The 21,494-nt window shown below is 33.7% G+C and overlaps 1 protein-coding gene across 1 annotated transcript in view; it reads right to left on the bottom strand.

Moving 5' to 3' along the window:
- The window catches only part of LOC150105070 (cardioacceleratory peptide receptor-like), a 151,843-nt gene extending 149,321 nt beyond the window's left edge, over positions 1–2,522 (bottom strand). Inside the window, exon 1 of the mRNA XM_090396128.1 lies at positions 1,792–2,522. Within this exon, the coding sequence (XP_090252254.1) occupies positions 1,792–1,947 (156 nt within the window). The 5' untranslated portion in view covers positions 1,948–2,522. The remainder of the gene's footprint in view (positions 1–1,791) is intronic.
- Positions 2,523–21,494: the final 18,972 nt, after the last annotated feature.

Below are 21,494 nucleotides of genomic sequence, written 5' to 3'. Positions count from 1 at the left end.
ATTAAGTATTTGGAAGAACTCCCAAAGCACAACTAAACTACAGCAACAGAAATTCTATGAGAACACCGAAGAGAGAAGGGGACTGTAGTTCAGTAATGGAGATGAATGCATGAAGTATTATATGACGGAAAGCATATTTCAATATTTAAGACATTAAAATGTTATTAAAACTTTATCAATTAGAAACACACGTCCAGCTAGTGACAGGTTCATTAGCAGAAATCAGTTATAAAACGTTCAAAGTTCGACAAAGCCATCTGGACCATGCAAATCGATAGCTCTATGGAAGAATAATGAGTTCTATTTTAATACCCTTTTTTGGCACGCTCGACCAGAAAATGTTAGCGATAGAGGTAAAAAAAAAATAATAATAAAAAGCCATATTGACCGGAGCCGATGTCAATTGGCATTCTACTCACTTATCCGGTTGGAGGAAATGTATGAGCCCATTTCTTCCGTTGCTTGCAACATTACCGTAGAAATATAAGGTAATGTGTCGACTTAGCGGCGTCTTCCTCCTAACGCGCGCGTTCTGCTGGTTTCTAAACAACCCCCTGAGTACAATCGGCAGTGTCGATTGTAGGTCAGTTGCTCTTTTAACTTGACTAACTTACAGATTAAAATCTGCTATTTCAGCTGCAGTCTTAAAATACAGCAATTAAACAATTACGTATGAATAACTTTGTTGTTAACATGGAAACAGTTACCATGGTTTCATAGAATGCTAATATTGTCTGTTTGAAATCTTACTGATGACGTCATAATACTGGTCTTTAAACTTGCATAAAGGAAAAAGGATATTTAACTTCTGAGAGACCATGCGGTGAAAGGCTGGTATAGAGTGGATAAGGGGGGGCGTATAGGTTTTTCGACACTACGTCCTTTTTTTGCCCTCGACAATAAATATTTGCGTACGGAAGTATACGGTATACGGAAATGCGAACTGGGGTCAAAAGGTTATGAAGCGAGGTTAATATGTGACCTATCGTCGTCGATATTTACTATCGTTTGTTGCGGAAACAGAAGTGATCCCGCATTCAAGTCCGAAACTTAGGGAAGGTTTATGGCGATGACATAATGTTCGCATGTGGAGTTCGAACCTAGTTACGAAACGCTGCATCACGAGATATCTAAACCTAGAAAAGAACGACTGTTTCCAACCCACATCAGTCAGGTGGGCCATAAGGGGGGGAAAAGAGCAGAGAGCGATTAATTGTTTTGAAAAGACCCACGCGGTCTCTGAGGGTTGCTTAATTCAGTTAGGCTCATTATGGTCAAGAATTATTCACACATTATGTTCAGCTGAGTCGCTTATTGCTAGTTAAGTGTTACCATGGTTACCATGCAGATAACGTAGAATTCCATCACTGTTATAAGAGAGAAATAATACCATTTTTAACAAGAGCAAGTCGACTTTCAAACAATGGATAATGTGATATTTATGTTTAAATTTCTTAAAAAGAAACGTAGAAAAATTTGTGATGTATATAATAATAATCAGATTCGTTTAATTATGGTATAAACAACCATTTCAAGATGAGTTGCATGATAGACTCTATGGAAACACATTCAGGGAAATATGTCATTTTTAGTGACTGCCACGTTAATAACATTTAGTATGCAACAATATGATTGGAGCATGAGTCAATTGTTTCCTATAACAAATATATGTCTCGATTAAATGTGGCAAATCAATTATTTCTATTGATATATTTTTTTTTTAATCTCAGTATCTAATCAAGGCAATCGTAATGGTGATATTTAGTGAAAAGCAGAGAAAAAATCACTTACCTTGTAGAAATAATAGACTTCAATACCGTCATCTTCCGTGGCTGTTTCATTACTTGTAGTGTTCGTGTCGTTTCTCATGCCCATTCCAAAGAAGTCTTCCGTCACTTCCAGTCCCGAACTGGAGGATATGTTCTCCATCGGTAAGGTCATCGTCATGTTGGCGAACGAACGATGTATGTTAACACTCTGCAAAACTTGTCACTGTGAACAATTAACCGAAAAGAAAATACAACAAAGCAGATGCAAACCACTGCGAAGGAGGGGGATGAGAAAGGAGAGGTTTTCAAACCGCACGTGCACTTAGCCGAATGTCAATAGGCAGTCTTCGGCAATTAATAGACTGCGCTCCTCCCTGTCGGTGTAAGGGACGAGCGCCTATCAACCTCGCTACAAACCATCGTTACACAAACCTCTCTGACGTCACCGGACAACATCTTCGCTTCGCAAATACCGTAATTAGTCCTAGTGTTCTGCCGTAGCTTACGACGACGTGGGAAACGACTGCAGTGTGGGACGCCTGGATGTTCACACACATCTTTTCGTACCTCCGCAATCGACTAAAGACAGGAGGTCCTGCACACAAACTTTTCATGCCGACAACGCGCGCGCGCGCGTTTGTATATGTGCGTGTGTGTGCGCGCGCGAGCGCGTGTCTGGATACTTCAGCGATGGGGGATTCTTGCGCGCACGACTTCGCTAACGTTTCCTCGTAGCCTGTTTTCAAATGCCCAATAAAGCAGCTCGCCGTCGGGGTGCTTCTCCAGAATGCAATGTGATCAAAAGATCCACGTGAGTGTTTTGGGGATGGGCTTGCACGCTTATCGCCCCGGTGATTCTGTTCATGGCGGTTATGATCTGTCGTGGCTTGATAACTATCACTTGCCACGATATCGCCAGTTTTATGACGATGTGACGGATGATTTCAGCGGAGAAACCGAATACACGGTAACACAACGAGTAAGCCGAGAGCTGTAGCTTTGATTTACCATCTGGCGGCATTATCGGTTCACCAGCGATGAGATAGAGAACTCCGGAAATTGTAGTTTATATAATGTGGGGACTCGTCAGGTGTATGTGTTTTCGAACGTTGGGACATTACTAAAATAAATGAAAATGAAAGAGGTTATTCACTTTTAGAATAAAAAACCCAATCAGATGTTATAAAATGATAAACTGAATAAGAATGAGGCAAGACAATTTTTGGAATAGATTTTTTAATTTTCTTTATATGAATGCCATCCAGGAATATGCTGAGAACATAATTATGGGACATTAGTGCGTTGGTGAACTAAGAGTTAAATAATGAAGTAAGAGTTAGAAAATTTGCTCTTTCGATGTCGCATGCATCTTTTCAATCTACTTAGTTTCTAATATATTAGCAAAGTGATGGATTCAAACTAGGCGATGAGAATCATCTACCATTGTTATCCTAATTCCAGTTTAACCAAGCCAAACAATCTCGCGAATGGTATTCTCATGTATAGAACAGATTAACGATGTTATGAAGGTTAATATAGACATAAAACACAACCGAAAAATACCTCTCCTGTTTCATTGTCGGTAAACAATGCAAACCAACTGGCTTATTGCCGGTTAGTATGTCCAGGTAACTTATATAGAAATATGACAGTTCCGTTTTTACAGGTCGCTCTCCCAATGTGGTCTAATTCCCAAAAATGTTAGGCTGGTTTAGTTTCAGGATTTAAAAAGTAATTTATTTAATAGTATATCAATCGGAAACGCAAGCACTGTTTTAATTTCCCATTAGTAGTTCCCCCCACGCCTTAAAAAGTCATCATATCGCATTTTGGATTTCTAGTTCAAAAAAAAGTTTGCATTGGCAGGCAAATAACCACATACGTTCATCTACCCATCTAAAAAGGAAGAGGTGTGACTTCAGATTTGTAGGAAAAAGCAAGTTGCGGGAACTGTAAGTCTTAATGTCCTTATTTTTTATCAAATATAATTTCAGTCGTTTACTTGAAAATAAAATTAATTTAAACACCTGAATATACAGCCCAAAAGCCTGTATATTTATCTTTCATTTGTACTTTGATTAATTTTAGTGCAAAGATTAATTAAAGATTAATTTATTTGTCAGTGATATCAAAATCGGTTCTGATTACGTATTGTTTCACGCAGATGCCTCACAATAACGCTAGGAGGCGCGATTTACTTGGAGAAAAAGAATATATATATATAAAAACACTTTAAAGTTCTGAGATATCTTTGATAGATGCGAAACGTTTAAATAGTCAACGAAAGTTTATGACAAACTTTGAAACAGCACATAAATGGGACAGGAAAGAATGTCACCGTCAAGTCTGCTAAAGGGGCCACACAGTTCATTGGTCTGTATGAAATCCACTTCGAATGTATTCCAAATAAGATGACATCAGAAATATTGTCGTGAAAATACAACATAATGGTTCAAAGAATATTTGGCAATTTCCGTAGCTTTCATGTTTGGGCATTGTGCCTAGTCATCAATCTGACAGCATCGCGCGTAATACCGACTACGACATCTTTTATAAAACATTTTGTAATATAAGAATATAAGAATTTTTGTTCTTCAGATTCTTTGTTATATTTTTATCTTGCTTCCCTTCTGAAGGGCGTTAAACTTGTGTATAATAAATGAAAACAACGGTAAATCTCTTATTATTGAATTTTACTTAAAATATTAAATGGTGTATTAGCATACTTTATGAAAAATATTTTAAAATTTAGAAAAAAAAAATTTATTTGAAAATATTTATTTTCGTATTCATTTTAATTAGTTTTATTTAAATTTTAATAGTAAACTTTATTTCTTTAAGTTAAATAAATAAGCGAAAATTCAAAATGATTTCTTAATCTAAATTTTAATATTTACACGAAGATTTATTAAAAAAATAGTAATTGAATATATTGAAAAGGCTTTATAGTTTATATAAAACACTTTTGGTTTAAATCTTAGTTCTATAAAAATTATATATATTTAAATTTTAAAATAGATTATTAGAAATATTAATATATATTAATAAATTCTAATTGCTTTTCTGAAATATATTAAATACACCATTTTTTAATAACTTATAATAACTTATAATTGAAAAAATTCGGTGCTAAAGTTAATGTGATTGTGAATCAATCGACCGTGAGATGCGGTGATTGATTGATTCATTCAATCCAATACCCTTGGAGGGTAATGGATAGCAATGCTGTAGCTAATGAAGCTCTAACTGAGGCTCGGCTATATTGCTGTTACCCTCCTGCCATGATCAGAGCTTTAATAATAGCTCAATAACATTATCCCTACACTGTCCGCTACAGATAACGGGGAATATAAAAAGCATTCTTGCTTCGCCCCTTTAAGCCAGTCCTTATAAGGAATAAAGTTAATGTGAATATCAAAAAAATCAAGGCAGATGGGAGCTGGATCAATCGACCGTGAGATGCGGTGATTGATTCATTCAATCCAATATCCGTGGAGGGTAATGGATGGCAATGCTGTAGCCAATGAAGTTCTGAGGCTTGGCTATTGCTGTTATCCTCCTGCCATGATCAGAGCTTTAATTGCTCAGTAACACCTTATCCATACACTGTCCTCTACAGATAACGGGGAATATGAAAAGCATTCTTGCTTCGCCCCTTTAAGCTAGTCCTTATAAGGACTAAAGTTAATGTAGCAAACCCATTTAGTTTAATGCTTAAACCAGCAGCATTTAAAAAAAAATCGTAAAATAAAATATGTGCTCTCTCTCTCTCTCTGTTTTCCCCGCTGCGAAATAAGTACACGTGTGTACTGCTTCCTGTTTTTTTTTAAAGTATGTTTTAAATTTCGAAAACAGAATTTCAAATATAATGGTGAGATTAACAATTTCGTTCACATCTTACTTCCAGATCACGTGTACATATGTCAAACTTCATTGACAGTTGATATATACACTAAAGTGCAACTGCATTTAATCTCTGACCACGGTTTGCCCTTCACTTGCAGTAACTGGGGATCAATAAAGATAGTAAAAGAAAGAAAGACAGTCTTCGTTGCAGAAAACATTTTTCTAAGAAAAGTCTTGGAACTTGAAAAATACTTGAGATTACTATGTAGGAAAACAAATTTGCTTCTGTCTCACGGTATTTTCATAAATGCAGGCATCCAATCTGATTTCATTTTTCAAAAACTCATTATTTGTAGTGTAATGTCTTTCATACTTATCTCTTAATACAAATTTATTCAGACATGCTGGATTTCGACGTCATCGTGTGTTTGGTTCAAAGCTTCGTATCAGGGGAATTTCTTTGCAAGTATTGAAAATGAAAATAACCCTTGCATGAATGCAACTAAATATTTTTCTCTTCTACGAGAATATTTATGCAGAAAGCCTTTGATTGTAAGTTTTCAGGACATAAGATTTAATTTTAACCAGTTCTGTGGCTACCGTTATTTGAGTATGTAACGGGTTTTGTGGATATTTGCACAGCGCAGTTTTCTTTCAATGGTCATGAGAGAGAGAGAGAGAGAGCAAAAGAGGAGTGGAGCTTGTAATATACACTGGACATTCAAAGAAATCTCATTACTCACCTTATGAATATTTTTAGCTTCTTTCTTCGGAGTATGAATAGGATTCTAATTTATTTCCGATGTGAAGTTAAAAGAGAGACGATATAGGCACGCACGCACGCACGCGCGCGCGCGCACACACACACAGAGGATGTTTTGCTAGAACAAGTACAACACGTTTCTAAGAAACTAAATTATGGAGTTATTTCAGATGTTGAATGCATGTTTGCGTAATAACTATTTTGAATAACAAGGAATATTTGTTCTAGAGCTGAAAAAAGAAGTTTCTCTAATGGAGTTTGAAACATAACATTCGTAGGGTTACTCATTACTCCATTTGTTTCATTTTTTTTTGTTTGTGAGTCAATTTAACGTGCACTGCACATTTACTATATGGACACTATTTATAAAATGTGATATGGTTCCACTCTAATAAAGGATTCTCAAGAATCTAGAAGAAAAGTCCGATAATTGCTGATATGCTTAAAAAAAAGTACAATTTCTCTTTTCACTAATCATATGAAAATGTGTGTGTGTGAGAGAGAAAGAGAGAGAGAGAGGAGGAGAGACTTTTTGCCATCTCTCTCTCTCTCTCTCTCTCTTTCTCTCTTTATTTTGATAACTCAACCTACCCAAAGGTTAGTAACTAGCATTATTCTACCCACGATGTAGATAAACTAGCACTCGTGCGCTAAGTACCAAAGATGGTTTGATAATTTTTATATTACTTCAGGCCTCCTCTAAGTAAGGCAGCGGGCTCACACTGGAGAATGAAAATTATTAACCACCTGAAGATATTCACAATCATCGACATTACAGTGAAATTGAAAAAAACAAGACGGTGTACATTCTGCTACAAATACACAGGATTTGAGTATTTTCTTTAATAAGAAAATTAAATTCATGATTTATATTTGAGCTACACCTCGTAAATCTCAGATAATGGCAGTTTTAATTATAAAAAAACTAAACTTCAATTGTCGGAGAAAGAACATCATACCAATGTTTAGTCTAGTCAGGTCTGGACAATATTGTCCGGACCTGACTAGCCACTGGTAAACGTTTAACTTTGAAAAATCAAGATTTTTTAATGTCAAGAGAAGTAAAGTTATTCAGAGAAGATCAATTTAGTATGTGGGGAGAGGGTTTTATGATAAATTATAATAAACAAGAAATATTCTTGTTTTATTCCTATACCAAAGCATAAAGAAACAAACTTTGTTTCTTTATGCTTTGGTATAGGAATAAAACAATCTTTATACTAGACTACTTGTATATAAAGGCTGTTAACTTCACATCATTTGCCTTGGTATCCCACAATTCAAAGCACACTTCCTTTCAGACGTGTATATTGCTATGCTTTATGGGACGGATCACTACTTACACCTGTTTCTACCTTTACTGGGGTCTTCTCAGTGGAAACAGACGAAGGAAGATACTTAGGTTAAATCAACGAAGAAGTAATATATTTCATATATTTATAATAGTTATGAGAATTGGTTAGTTATCTGTAATGAAATTTATCTAACAGGAGATGGAAATGGGTATTAAGTGAAATAACATAAACTTCAACATGCGCCATGAAATATGGCCCATATAAGGTAGCTAGCACATATTCATTGTACTTGGTTGAACTTGATTTCAGAAGATGCATACTACAAAAATTGCGTAGAATAGAACTGATTTACGAACTTCATTTTTACTTGAAAATACGTAAAACTACTTTCAAATGTGAATGGTTTATTATGTGAATTTATGTAACTTTTTGTGCTGTAGGCTAAATGTTGGTATGCAGTTAATGCTGTTGATTAAGTCACTAGTTTGTGTATAAAGGCTTAAAAAACGAATAAAATAATAGACTAATAAGTCAAGCTTGACTATTGGAACTATTAATCGATTTAAACACTAAAACAAACTCTGATCATGTTTAATTTATCATATTACAAGCTATCAAAGTATAGCAAAAACGAAAACTATATTAGGCAGTTACAGCCATAAATCTCACTTTCTCTCTCTCTCTCTCTCTCTCTCTCTGGAGTTCTGTTTAGACTATTTAACAACCACACATTAAGGCACGGACGTGCCATTACGCCCACAAGGACATCATGTGAGTTCGTGAACCCCAAAGGTACAAACCGATTTGCGAGACCTCCAATGATGCAATTCGAAACTAACAACAAAAGCTCCAAACATACAGACAGAAAGGTCAGCAGATATTGCCTCGCTTTATGCAGAACTGGATCCCTCCAGGTGAGTTTCTATTAACATAATATCATTTAAGGAATGTGTTTTTACTTCCCTGTAACATTACAGGTCACAAGTGACTCAACGTGGGTCGCATATTATTGCAATCCAGTCTTTTATATAAGCAGCTTCTTATCTCTGAATGGACTACGCCAATAAAACTAGCAATTTCATCGCATTAGGGAGCCTGTTTCGTGCTAATCCTCTGCCATCTGTTTGTCAACCAGCTTCGTAGACATTTGTCTAGTTAATAGCATAAACGGGAGAAGAGACACTTGATCGATAATAGGCTTAGTGTTTCCCTTGAATTTCTCGTAATGTACATGTCGATTATCGGCTTTCTGGGTACCGCTATAACCTTTCAAATGAGATTTTGTTGTTATTATTCAGACTCTCGTTTGTTCACTGCATAGAAATAAATCGATGGGAACATCGTTTGGATTAAGTAATTAAAGCGTTTATGAAATAATCCTATTTATATTCTAAAGAATGAGTGGATCAACGGGATTCGTACAACCTCTTCCATTTATGTATAAACGATCTATTCCAGCTGACTATCAATCCAGTACACTGTTTTGTTGACCACACTACACTGCTCCTTTTCGTTTGACAAACCTTGCAAAGTACAAATCACCACAACCTGCAGATCTTTAAGCTTTACTACCTCGAAACTCTGATCTTCAAAACATTCATGAATAAACACGCTTGAGGTTACTACTAGAAAAACTCTGAAGGTTTTTATAGATTTCCTCTTGAAGGCTGCCCCGTCCAATAGTTGGCCTCTGATAATGGGTTACGGACTGATTGGATATTAAGAGACTTGCTGGACAAGGGGAATAACTCATACAAAATATCCGTCACTCCATTACGCCAATTCTTATGGGGTATTGGCTAGAAACGGGAAAAAAAAGAAAGTTGTTAGGAGAGTATGCGTCATAAAGACCATAAATCATCACACAATAAAAAGTTGCCTAAGATGAAGTAAAGAGCGAAGTTGAAATGTCGATACGAATAGCCAAAATAGTTTATAAAAAATGAGATAGTTGAATTGTGAGTTGTGTCTGGGGCTTTATTGAGCATGGAAATTTGATTGGATAGCGCTTGCAATTCATAAAGACAATATTTTATGAGTGTAATTCCGACAGTTCTCCCTACGCAGAAACTCTCTGTATAGTTTGAATATTTTAAAGTGCGTTACGGCTCATTAAAATGGCGGGCGTCGATAATAAAAATAAAAAAGAGTCCATTTCAATTGTGGTACTCAATATATCAGTCGTCTAAAAACTGTTATTGGGTATGCAAGAATGAACATGAAAGAAATGCTGGAAATACAACTCTAAGAGGTTTTTTTTTCCCGTTTGGAATACTATGTAATAAAACTGAAGAAATCCTTTTGATCGAAGTAGATTCCAAGGAAGAGGGAGCACTCGTGTAAATTAAACAGGAAGATTTTTTTTTCTCCAAAACTTCTGTTGTTAGACCAAGTTGGTGAGTTTATCTGTTGAAATCTAGCAGACTTTATTATGCAGCATTATGTTATTTTGAGACGATATCGACTTTATGTATGCATTGTTTAAACAGTTTAACCTTTTATTAATTAATGTCTTAATAATTCCTATTAAAATTATAATAAAATTTATATCTTAATATTAATTTCTAATTAAACATTTAAATATTTTAATTTTTTCTAAAATTCGTAAAAAATTAATTTAAACACCTTTAAATATTCTATACCATATTGCAATTAAGTTAAACTACAAATAGTTCAGTTTCGACCGAGATATGAAAAAGTCCTTTTTAGGTAAATTCAAGGGTAACAATTAGCAATGCTGAACCGAGGAAGTAAACTGAGGTTCGGCTGTTGCTGTTATCTGGGTGTGAGTTTTTGAGTTCGCTCCCTTGGGGTTTTTGCCTTAAGGGAGCACTTTGAGTCTCCGGGGAAGGTGTTCTCCGGCACGGCCCGCTGAGGGGTTCTTGCCGGTGAATTATTTTCCTCGGAATTTGAGCGGTTCTGCTCAGTGGTCGGGGAGCCCGTCACTGAGTGGAACCAACGCTGAGATATGGACGGTCTTTCGCCCACTAAGAAGTGGCCTAGAGATCGTCCGATTTTTTGAGATTTTACCCTTTACTTACTAATCAGGGTAAAATAAATGGCAATGCTGTAGCCAATGAAGTTTTAACTGAGGCTCGGCTATTGCCGTTACCCAGCCATGACTACAGCTTTTTAGCTCAAAATAACACCCCATCCACACAGATTACCTTCATTCAGATGACGGGATAAAGAGTCAAGGACTCAGTCCATCGCCCAGTTCTTTTAAGAACTTTAGTTTCGAAATAGGATGGAGTCAGACATTGATTCAGTCAATCCAATATCCTTGGAGGGTAATGGATGGCAATGCTGTAGCCAATGAAGTTCGAACTGAGGCTCGGCTATTGGTATTACCCTCCTGCCATGATCATAGCTCAATAACACCTTATCCTTACACTGTCCTCTACAGATAACGGAGAAGATGAAAAGCATTCTTGCTTCGCCCCTTTAAGCCAGTCATTATAAGGACTAGTTTCGAAATAAATAAATTTCTGTCATAGGTGTGTTTCTAAATTTCTTGAAACCTCGTGGAAAGGCTTAGAAAAAATAAAAATTAGTTTAAAAAAATAAATTTCTTGAAGTATTGAAGTATATTTGTACTGTATACAGTTTTAAAATTGAATTGAATAGTAATGCATGCAGTATTAAAGTTGAAATTAAATAAAGCAGAAACTTAAGTTTAGTCCAAAAAATTATTTTGGTTGATTCATGAATATTCTTTCTACGAGAAGCATTGAAACTATCTTTTTGGCTTAGTGAAGGATCATAACTTTTATGATTTATTTTTTCTTCACATTTATTTTTATTCTTAATTATGCGTCAGCAAAAAATTCTCGCCTCCGTAGATCGATTCGTGCGTCTGTTTGTGTGGATAGGTGTTAAATTTAATACCACACTAGGCCTGAGTAGACCATATGCAATATATTCCTTGGCGAATTTAAGTTTCTAACCTCAAATAGTGTGCTATTTACAATGGGATTTTCCATTCTGTACAATATATACTAATTATATAGTTACCAAATAATAACAACAATAATAATATAACAACCAAATCAAATAAATTTTTCATTTTATTGCTTATTATTATATTCACAATAATTCAAAATATTATCAATCTAAAATTACGTAAGATTATTACATTTTTCAGTTGTATTTCAAAAGTACCTGTATATATATATATATATATATATATATATATATATATATATATATATATACATACATACATATATATATATATATATATATATATATATATATATATATTTCATCAGCATGCTACCAGAGATGCATCTAGAAGAAGCCTTACACATCGGAATATCACATATTAAGACTAAAAAGCACTCACTCGCAATTGCACGTATACAAGAGCCATTCCTTTTTGCATTATGAATCCCACTATATGACAACGATAGAAGTTTGCTTTATGGCAGTCGATCTTCATACTGCTCTTCTTTATGAAAATGAGAATGGATGTATTGCTTCTACACGTCTGGACATCAATAATTCACATCTAAATCACCGTTCTCTTCTGTTTGCAAATAAGCTGTGAAATAGTTTCACTTTCTTGCCAAACATTTCGCAGTTGTGAATCCTCCAGTGAAAGAAGAATTTCCACATTTATAAATCGAGCGTGGAATGCATACGAAGTTATTTATTTATTTTATTTATTTATTTTTATCCGCGATAACTACAGAAACTGCATTCAATGTTCGAAAATGCGATTTACGGAACAGGAAGCTCGAAAGAATTAGAATTCACTACCTTCGTAATGTGCATCCAATATTATATATTGACTTGTATTACGAAGGTCAATAAATTTTCTTAGCTACACTTCATGCGAAGGAGAAATTTTATTTTTTGTAAGAAACTCAGCATAGTCGCATCGGATGAAAATGAATGTCTTGAAGGTATATGCCAGCACGTGATGAATTTACAGAATTCTACCGAAGTTTTCGTAGCTTAGATTTTTAAAATTTCTTTTTCATTATTAGGAAATAAGAAATTAGCGCTTAAAAATCATAGAAAATATTATAAAGATTAATGTGATAAAATAATATATTAAAATCTATTAATGTTATGAATTTAATAATTATGAACTTAATAATACGCCATTTCTTCTTGTATAAAGAATTACTAATTAAAATATTTCTGTTCGCATACCCAGATCTGAAGATCCTTGAATACCCTTGGAGGGTAATGGATGGCAATGCTGTAGCCAATGAAGTTCTAACTGATGCTCGGCTATTGCTGTTGCCCTCCTGCCATGATCAGAGCTTTAATAGCTCAATACCGTATCCCAACACTGTCCTCTACAGATAACGGGGAAGATGAAAAGTATTCTTGCTTCGCCCCTTTAAGCCAGTCCTTATAAGGACTATGCGCAGATCTGCACCCAGTCCTGTTTAGGACTTCCAGGGTAGCAGATGGCAATGCTGTAGCCAATGAAGTTTTAACTGAGGTTCGGCAAATGCCGTTACTCAGCCATGACTAGAGCTTTTAGCTCAATAACACCCCATCCACACAGATTTTATTCATTCAGATGACGGGATAAAGAGTCAAGGACTCAGTCCATCTCCCAGTTCTTTTTAGAATTTTTGCATGCGCAGATCTGGTGGGAGGCGGATCGACCGTGAGATGCGGTAATTAATACCCTTGGATGGCAATGCTGTATCCAATGAAGTTCTAACCGAGGCTCAGCTTTTGCTGTTACCCTCCTGCCACGATCAGAACTTTAATAGCTCAATAATGTGCAGATCTGAAATGCTGTGATTAATACTCTTGGAGGGTAATGGATGACAATGCTGTAGCCAATGAAGTTTTAACTGAGGCTCGGCTATTGCTGTTACCCTTTTGCCATGATCAGAGCTTTATTTATTTAGCTCAATAACACCTTATCCCTACACTGTCCTCTACAGATAACGGTGAATATGAAAAGCATTCTTACTTCGCCCCTTTAACATGTCCATTGCCAAACACGCGATATCGCGCGATGTGAGCTCTCACCAAACAGCCGATCACGCGTTATCGCGTGGACGTCGTTAACTAAATGAAAAACTTAAAAAAAATTTGCCCACCACACGAAATTCCAATTTTCAGCTTGGCAATGAAAGTGTTAAGCCAGTCCTTTTAAGTACTTTATTATGCGCAGATCTGTTTGTATATCGCAGTGTTTATGGATTTGAAATATGCTATGATGAGTGTTTTTTCCCCATTCATTTACTTATGAAAACGTTTATGTACCTATCAATAATAATAGGTGTAGGTAGAGAATCTGTGTAATTAACTGATGTCCTCTTGATATAAAAAACAATAAGATATCGAAGCTCTTACCATGTGATTTACTGACTGTCATTGCAAATTCCAATCGCCATAAGAATTGGGTACGTCCTATAATGAATGGTAGCTGACTCTCTCTCTCTGTATCTATCTATCTGTCTAACGTGATTCGCAATATATTCACGATATTGTCTACTCTATGACTACCCAAAATTTGACACTATAATACTCTTTCAGATGTGTAGTAGCATTTAATTCTACCAGACAACTTAGAGTAAATGGCTAATTTATGCAAAATTTATTCTAATTAATAAATTAGAATATGAACGCAATTAGCCAATAGCATTTATTGCTGTTAGTTTTTTTTTTTTAATCCAAATATGTAAACATATTTAGTATTGTATACGGTGAATTGGAGACTATGGCATCTTTACGCTAGAGATGAAACCAAACATGAATCTCTTCAAGGCATTTCGGGTATCTGAATGTGGGATCACACCTCTCAGAGAGAGAGAGAGAGTGATTGTAGTCTCACGCTAGGCAGTGTGAGAAAATGAAATCATAATATCAGTGAATCTGAATTCTGATTTAAAAAAAATATATTAAAAAGAGGAGTGTTATCCAATGGACGGACGCTTCAGCATTAGTTTACTCATAATCAATTGATTAATTTATCTTTGCGGGGATAAACAGAATTATTATTATTATTATTATTATTATTATTATTATTATTATTATTATTATTATTATTATTATTATTATTATTCACACTAACGATTTGGGCATGCCTTCGTCATGTCTGTGCACATTTCGCACCTAAATCTTTAATCAAATACAAGACGGGAAAAAAAAAAAAAATCAAAAAGGGTGTTTAAATTGAGAACCTCCCTCTTTCCTCACTTAACCTTACCCTCCCGTCAACGATGAATTCTATTTCTGCCACTACAATAATTGTTTACGTGACTCTTACCTACCAAACATTAAATAAATAAATAAGTAAACCGATTATATATCAGTATATAGGTGGATTAAGGGTTTATCATTTATTTATGTAGATTATAAAATAAATAAATAAAAATATTAGAAAATAAATAACCTAAATTAAGATGAGTTATGCGTGGAACTTTTTCAATCCACTTCAGTACTCCACTGAAGTGGATTGAAACACTCTACTAACAAATCTGACATTTAATTATTATATTATATTTTATTTATTGATTGATTTTATTTATTTTCGTATTTTTATTGAAATAATTACTTTTAATATAATTATTTATAACATCCCTTATTACTGGCATTGATTCATAATCAGACAAAATCTTATTAGTGGGTTTTTCGAAATCTTATTCAGGTTTCGATATATCTTAACGATTAAATAAGATACTCTTTGCCAAGAAAGGTATTATTATATTAAAATAACGTGACGATTGTGAATGATTTAAGTATTTATTTTGACTCATAAAGAGAATGGATTTAGTGGTAACCTAACCTTTCCCTCTTGTTTAATTTCTCAGGTCAACTAAACAAATAAAAAATATTTAATCGCCTTTATAATTCACGCTAACAGCATTAACTTTTCGCCCCAATCATTAATTTCGATTGTAAACGAAAAATGGTACTTCCTTCGTACATTTGATTAATAGTCGATGTTTACCCATGAAGATAAAAAGAGACCGAAACAGGTTATGTATGACCTGGAAATGTTTCATTACGTTTTCAAAATAGTAAAGTTTTTTTTCTATTATCATATCAGATAAATGAAATCCATTATCAAGTAAGTAATGTGTTTTGAAGAAAATTATTGCATTTTTTTTATCATAATAGAATAAATGACATAACACATTAGCGTATTTGTTCAACTAGTATTGTCAGCAGACGAACATTCTTATGATAAACAGTAACTATAGCAACAGTTTAAAGACCACATTTGGGATAAAAATTATGATGCGTGTGCCTTTTTATTTTATAGTGTTAATGATGATGTTTTTACACAATTCATTTTATAATTTTTTTAAACCTTGTGCCAAAATATGATAATAAATAGATATAAACCTGTAACAATTTTTATTTCCATTTATAGGAATTTGTCATAGTTTAATTTATTTGTCATAGAATAATTTTAGAAAAATAATTTTCTAAAATTATTGTAATATTTCCCATAGAATTTTGATAGTTTATGTTTTTAAATTTTTTTCAGTAAAATTTATTTCTATTTAAATTAATGAATTTTTTAAAAAAATTTAAATGCTTCCCTTCAGCACTTTTAGAAATAATTTTTATAGTTCCTTTTGCCGCTTTTGTCTATTTATTTATTTTGTACAGTATTTTAATATATAATTATTATGGTCACAATTATTTTTTAGAAAAGATATTGCAATACGAAAATTGAAATACTTTCTTTTACTGCCAACTAAATGCACGTCATTCGGTAGAAAAAAACAATGTTTTAAATATAAATACTATTTTACAGCGCTAGCCATTAAACAAAAACTTGGAGCGATAATCAAATTACTCGTTACTCTACAGCAATCAGACGACGGCGCATATGTAAGATTTATGTCGAGTCCTATCATTCATTGTGACGCTTTGGAGAGTTTAAAGCACCGTTATTCTTTTCAATAAAACACAGTTCTTCGAGCATTTGTATTTAAACCCTTTCTGTATTTCCAATTTTCTATAAATATTCAAATCTGTAAATGTCAAGTTTAGAATTCATGAATGACGACTGATATTTTTTTCAATAACATTTCAATGTCTTCTTATAATGAAACTAGGCAAGAAATATATAATGTTATTTCTGATTTTTTTTTCCATTTTGATTATTTGCAATGAATTTGTCTCCGAACGAATGCGAGAGAGACGCATGCGCAATACTGAGGTATTAAAAGTTATAAACGGAAAAGGAAGCAGTTTCAATATCTAGCTCAAGCATAGAATGTTTGTAAAAATCCGATTTCTCTCTAAAAACTAATTATATTAAAAATAAAATTAGTAATTTTAAAAAATTGCATTAAAATAATTATTATATATTAAAAATAAATTAATTTAAATAAATAAAAGAAATCATTCTAGTTATTTATAAAAATACACTTTAATTTTATTTTTATATAATAGTTATATAAGAAATTCTAAGAGATATTCAAGTTTTGCGAGTTGCCAGAAAGGAGGAATGGAATCAGTCGACCGTGAGATGCGGTGATTGATTCATTCAATCCAATATCCTTGGAGGGTAATGGATGGCAATGCTGTAGCCAATGAAGTTCCAACTGAGGGTCGGCTATTGCTGTTACCCTCCTGCCATGATCAGAGCTTTAATAGCTCAATAACACCTTATACCTACACTGTCCTCTACAGATAACGGGGAAGATAAAAAGCATTATTGCTTCGCCCCTTTAAGCCAGTCCTTATAAGGATATAAGGATGCAAGTTTTGCCATGCGGTTGCATCAGTGTAATTCTGCTGTTTTTTTTTTTTTTTTTTTTTGCTAAGATCAATAATTCCTTGAAATTGTTTGGTAATGCGTTAGTTTCTGATTCCAACAGATGTGCTTTTAAATGATAAAACTGAGCGGTAGATAACGTTAAAGATTATTTCAGAAGAGAAGTTAGTTGCCAATGCCAACATATTTGAGGTAAGATCATATAATTTATAATAATTTTTAGATTGTATAATATAATTTTTTTAGGGGTGGCACTCATATAAAAAATTAATTTGGCATTTTTGTTTTCCTGTTGCCAAATTCTGCCGCTAGGGAAAATGGCATTGCATACAAACACTGCTTATATAATAGCGATAATTTCTTTATAGTTTATTAGAAATTTTCATATAAAAATTAATATTTTGATTGCCAGTAGGCACTTTTGTTTCTATTTTTATAATGAAATCACTGGAGTTTAATTATCAGTCATTATTATTATCGAATTTTTTTTTCTTTTAGAATTTTCTTAATCTAGTGTTTCGAAAAGATCTTGAGTTTACTGCAAATCAGAATTAGAGAATCAGAATTAATCTTTGTACAGATTAATTTCTTTAGCAAAGCCTGGATAATTAGTCATTAATCTGTAATATCCTTCATGGATGACGAAAAGTTCAGAAAGTTTAAGTGCAATTAATTTCTTCTGTGTGAATGCGAATGAGAAAAAATGCAACTTTACTTTTATGAAGCCATTTGAAACGTTTTGAAGGGAAAATTAACTGGCATTAGAGGTTTGAAGGAACGTTAGTAACTTAAAGAAGTAATTACGAAAGTGGATGCAGAGAAAGTTCTCTTTATGAATATAAACATTAATATTTTTATTTCTTCCTGTTGGTCTGCGTAAGCACGTATAAATAACGATGAGATAAAAATGTATCACAAGTAAAATAACAAGTTTTGCCTCCAGCAGAGAGAAGCTGTCTTAATATGTTTGATTTAGTGGAAATGTTGGTGTTAGCATTTTTAAATCAGTTTGGTTTTTTGAATCGACTTTGCGTTTCCGGTGCAAGACAGAGTACTTTGGAGTTAGCTGGTCATTTGAGATTAAATATGTTGATGTGTTCCTGGGGAAGGTCACAGAAAAGACTTTTATCAGACACCGAACGTCAGAGTTTTGAAGATCAAAGCCGGAACAGGGAAAAGTCTGATTTTATTTATTTATTATTTTTGATGAAGATTCCAGTGATAGATGAAGCATCTCTGCTCGGTGGCAAGGTCGAATGTGAGTGATTAATGGCGATGTTTTTGAATTCTCCCAAAAATCTTCTATATTATCTTATATTTCTAAAACTGACACAGAGAGAAATTCAGAGAAATGACCACAAAACATTTTTCACATGGTGTAGACTCCTACTTAATATTTTTAATAGATGCCGTTATTCACATCAGTTTGTTATGATATGCTTTAATTTAATTACACTTCTCTTTATCCTATTGTGAATATCTTTAAAGGCAAATTTCATGAGCGACTGAGCAACTGTCCAACTCAGGATTCGCATATGAAGGTCCTGTTGAAATATATTCGCCCTACTGAACAGAAATAAAATATCCGTGAAGTAGGATAGAATGAAGTGTTTATGTGATTCAAATAACGTATTTTATCTAATCTATAATTTTACGAAATATCTCATTATAAAAATATTTAAACTACTATATACTAAGATTCTGAGATACAGATATGGCTCGCTTATATCTCAAGCTGATAAGATCGCATTTTTTATGAATTCCACTTACGAAAGGTTGTTAGTATTGTTACCATGCATGGGGTTAGGGTTAGAGAATTTTAACACTCTTCTCTAGAAGCTAAACATAGATTTTTTTTTTCTTTTCCAAACTACTTCAAGGCTCCAGTAAGCAAGGGTGGTGGTCTCACACTATACTTTCCCTTAAGTTTGAAGTTTACTAGAATTCCACAAATATTTACAATTGGTTTTGTTTTAGATGAAGATTGAGAACAAGTTTCGTTAAGTTTGGGTTATTTATAAAATAATCGGAAGGTGCAAAATATTAATGCTTACTATGATTTTCTATTAAAGTAGGGTTACTAATTATTGTTGTAGCTTTTTTTTTTTTTATATCATGATTTCTAGTTTTTAAATGATGTATTAATAGTAAAATCAGAAAAGATCTATTTAACACAGCGGTGATTTTGTTCACTAGACGATCTATCATTTATAAAAACGTAGCACGAAAATATTAACCATATAATTCTTACTAATAAGTAACTTCATAATTTTTCACTCGACCGTACCATTGACACATTATATCTCATTTAGATTCCGGTAGATTTGTTTAATTCATTTGTGACACGTCAATTTTCCTAAAATGTACTGAGAAAAGTGGCACCGAGGAAATGTGACATTTATCGCTATTGATATTGAAGAAAACATTGCCCAGGACGAAAAATACCCACCGACACAATAAGTAATTTCAAAGTATAATATAATTTCTCTTTCTCTCTCTCTCTCTCTCTCTATAAATCCTGCTAGTTTCGAGACAGTAGATTTCTTTCTTTCTTTTTTTTTCCGGTTGTTCAGTCCATTTGTTTCACAATACGAGTAGGCCGGAACCATCATAACTCTCAAAGCATGATTACAGTGCTCGTGGTCCAAGTATTATTACTTAGCCAGCCACTATAAGATGGGATGGGAGACGACTAATAGGGGAGGGGAAGTGGGTCAGGTCAACATCCTTTCACAACAGGAAATGTAAAAAGCATGCTTGAATAACTTGCGCAGAGTAAGTGCGTTTGCAGCTCACGTGAACAACAAACAGATCTTTTCATTAATTAAAAGAATGACGCCCTACAACTGTGTTTTCTTTTTCTTTATTCCATTTTAGTCTTATTCCTTTTGTGGAACGTAAGAAATATATTTTTACTTATCTGCTTAATGAATAATCTCTGTATTTTTCCGCTCGATCGATTCTGTCTGTCTCTTCCTTCTTTTTTTTTTTTTAAATTCTAGCTGTATTACTAAGATGAGCAAAACGATTACTATATTCTGTACTGATATTCGAATCCTACTGAGATAACTATCTACCTATTCTGAGCATGCCAACTTTTCTATCTTTACATTGATTTTATTTCAACTAGAGGTGCCACTATTACCGGAAGAAACACCCACCTTTTTCGTACACGCTCCTACATCACATCCGAGTCTAACGTCATAAACTCCCACACCTGTTTGACTGACTGAAGAAGCCTAGAAATCAACTTGATAAATTAGACCGAATTCGTAGCATTATGGGCTTTGTTCCATTTATAACTTTGGTCGTCTGCCGATTTAAATTTTGACTATCATAAAAAAATGTGAGCAAACAACAATCTCAGGGTAGCTGTACAAAACATGAGAGGTCTCTTTTTATTCACGCCCTTTTAAATTTAAAAATAAGAATTTATCAAACATATATTATTATATATTTCATTCGACCTCATGAACAATTTTATAAAATAGAAAACCGCAAAAACGTTTAGCAAATTGAGGTCCCAAATATCATTGGTTTAAACAATAAATTTATTCATGCACAATCAAAAGAATACAAAAACAAATACGAAGACTCTTCGTCGGAAACTGAAATATAAAATAAAGAATGTGTATTAAATTAAATACAGAGCGTCTCCAACTTAAGCAAATGTTACATCCGGGAACCTTTGCAAAACTCGAATTATTTGAAATTCTGATCGCGTGGGTGTGTGAATGTGCAGAAGTGCATTAACATGTTTTAAAGGTTAGGTCATTCACAGCCCAAATTAGATTCGCGCATGCAATTATTAGTAGAGAATAATATAATAAAATATAAATAGTATGGGAAAATAGGGGAAAAAATGTTTTCTTAGGGTATTCAACCCTTCTTTATGAAATCATCAAGAGATGCCTGAACAGGCGCTTCATTATTTCTCTTCAACAAGCTCTGGATAGCAGGCTGAAAGTTTCATCTACTTCATTTTGGAATTTTAAGACCATGATTCATTAGGATCTATCTTCCCGTTACTTTGTACACTTTCATAGTGAATTAGTGTCGCATGCGCATATAACAAGAGGAACGTATGGAAAAAGACGTTTTTAATG

The sequence above is a fragment of the Typopeltis vanoorti genome, chromosome 7, assembly GCF_054136105.1.
Source record: "Typopeltis vanoorti isolate ZY-2024b chromosome 7, IOZ_Tvanoo_1.0, whole genome shotgun sequence".
Classification (NCBI taxonomy): Eukaryota; Metazoa; Arthropoda; class Arachnida; order Uropygi; family Thelyphonidae; genus Typopeltis; species Typopeltis vanoorti.
Note: the sequence above shows the minus strand (reverse complement) of the source record. Positions and strands in the feature narration are given on the sequence as shown.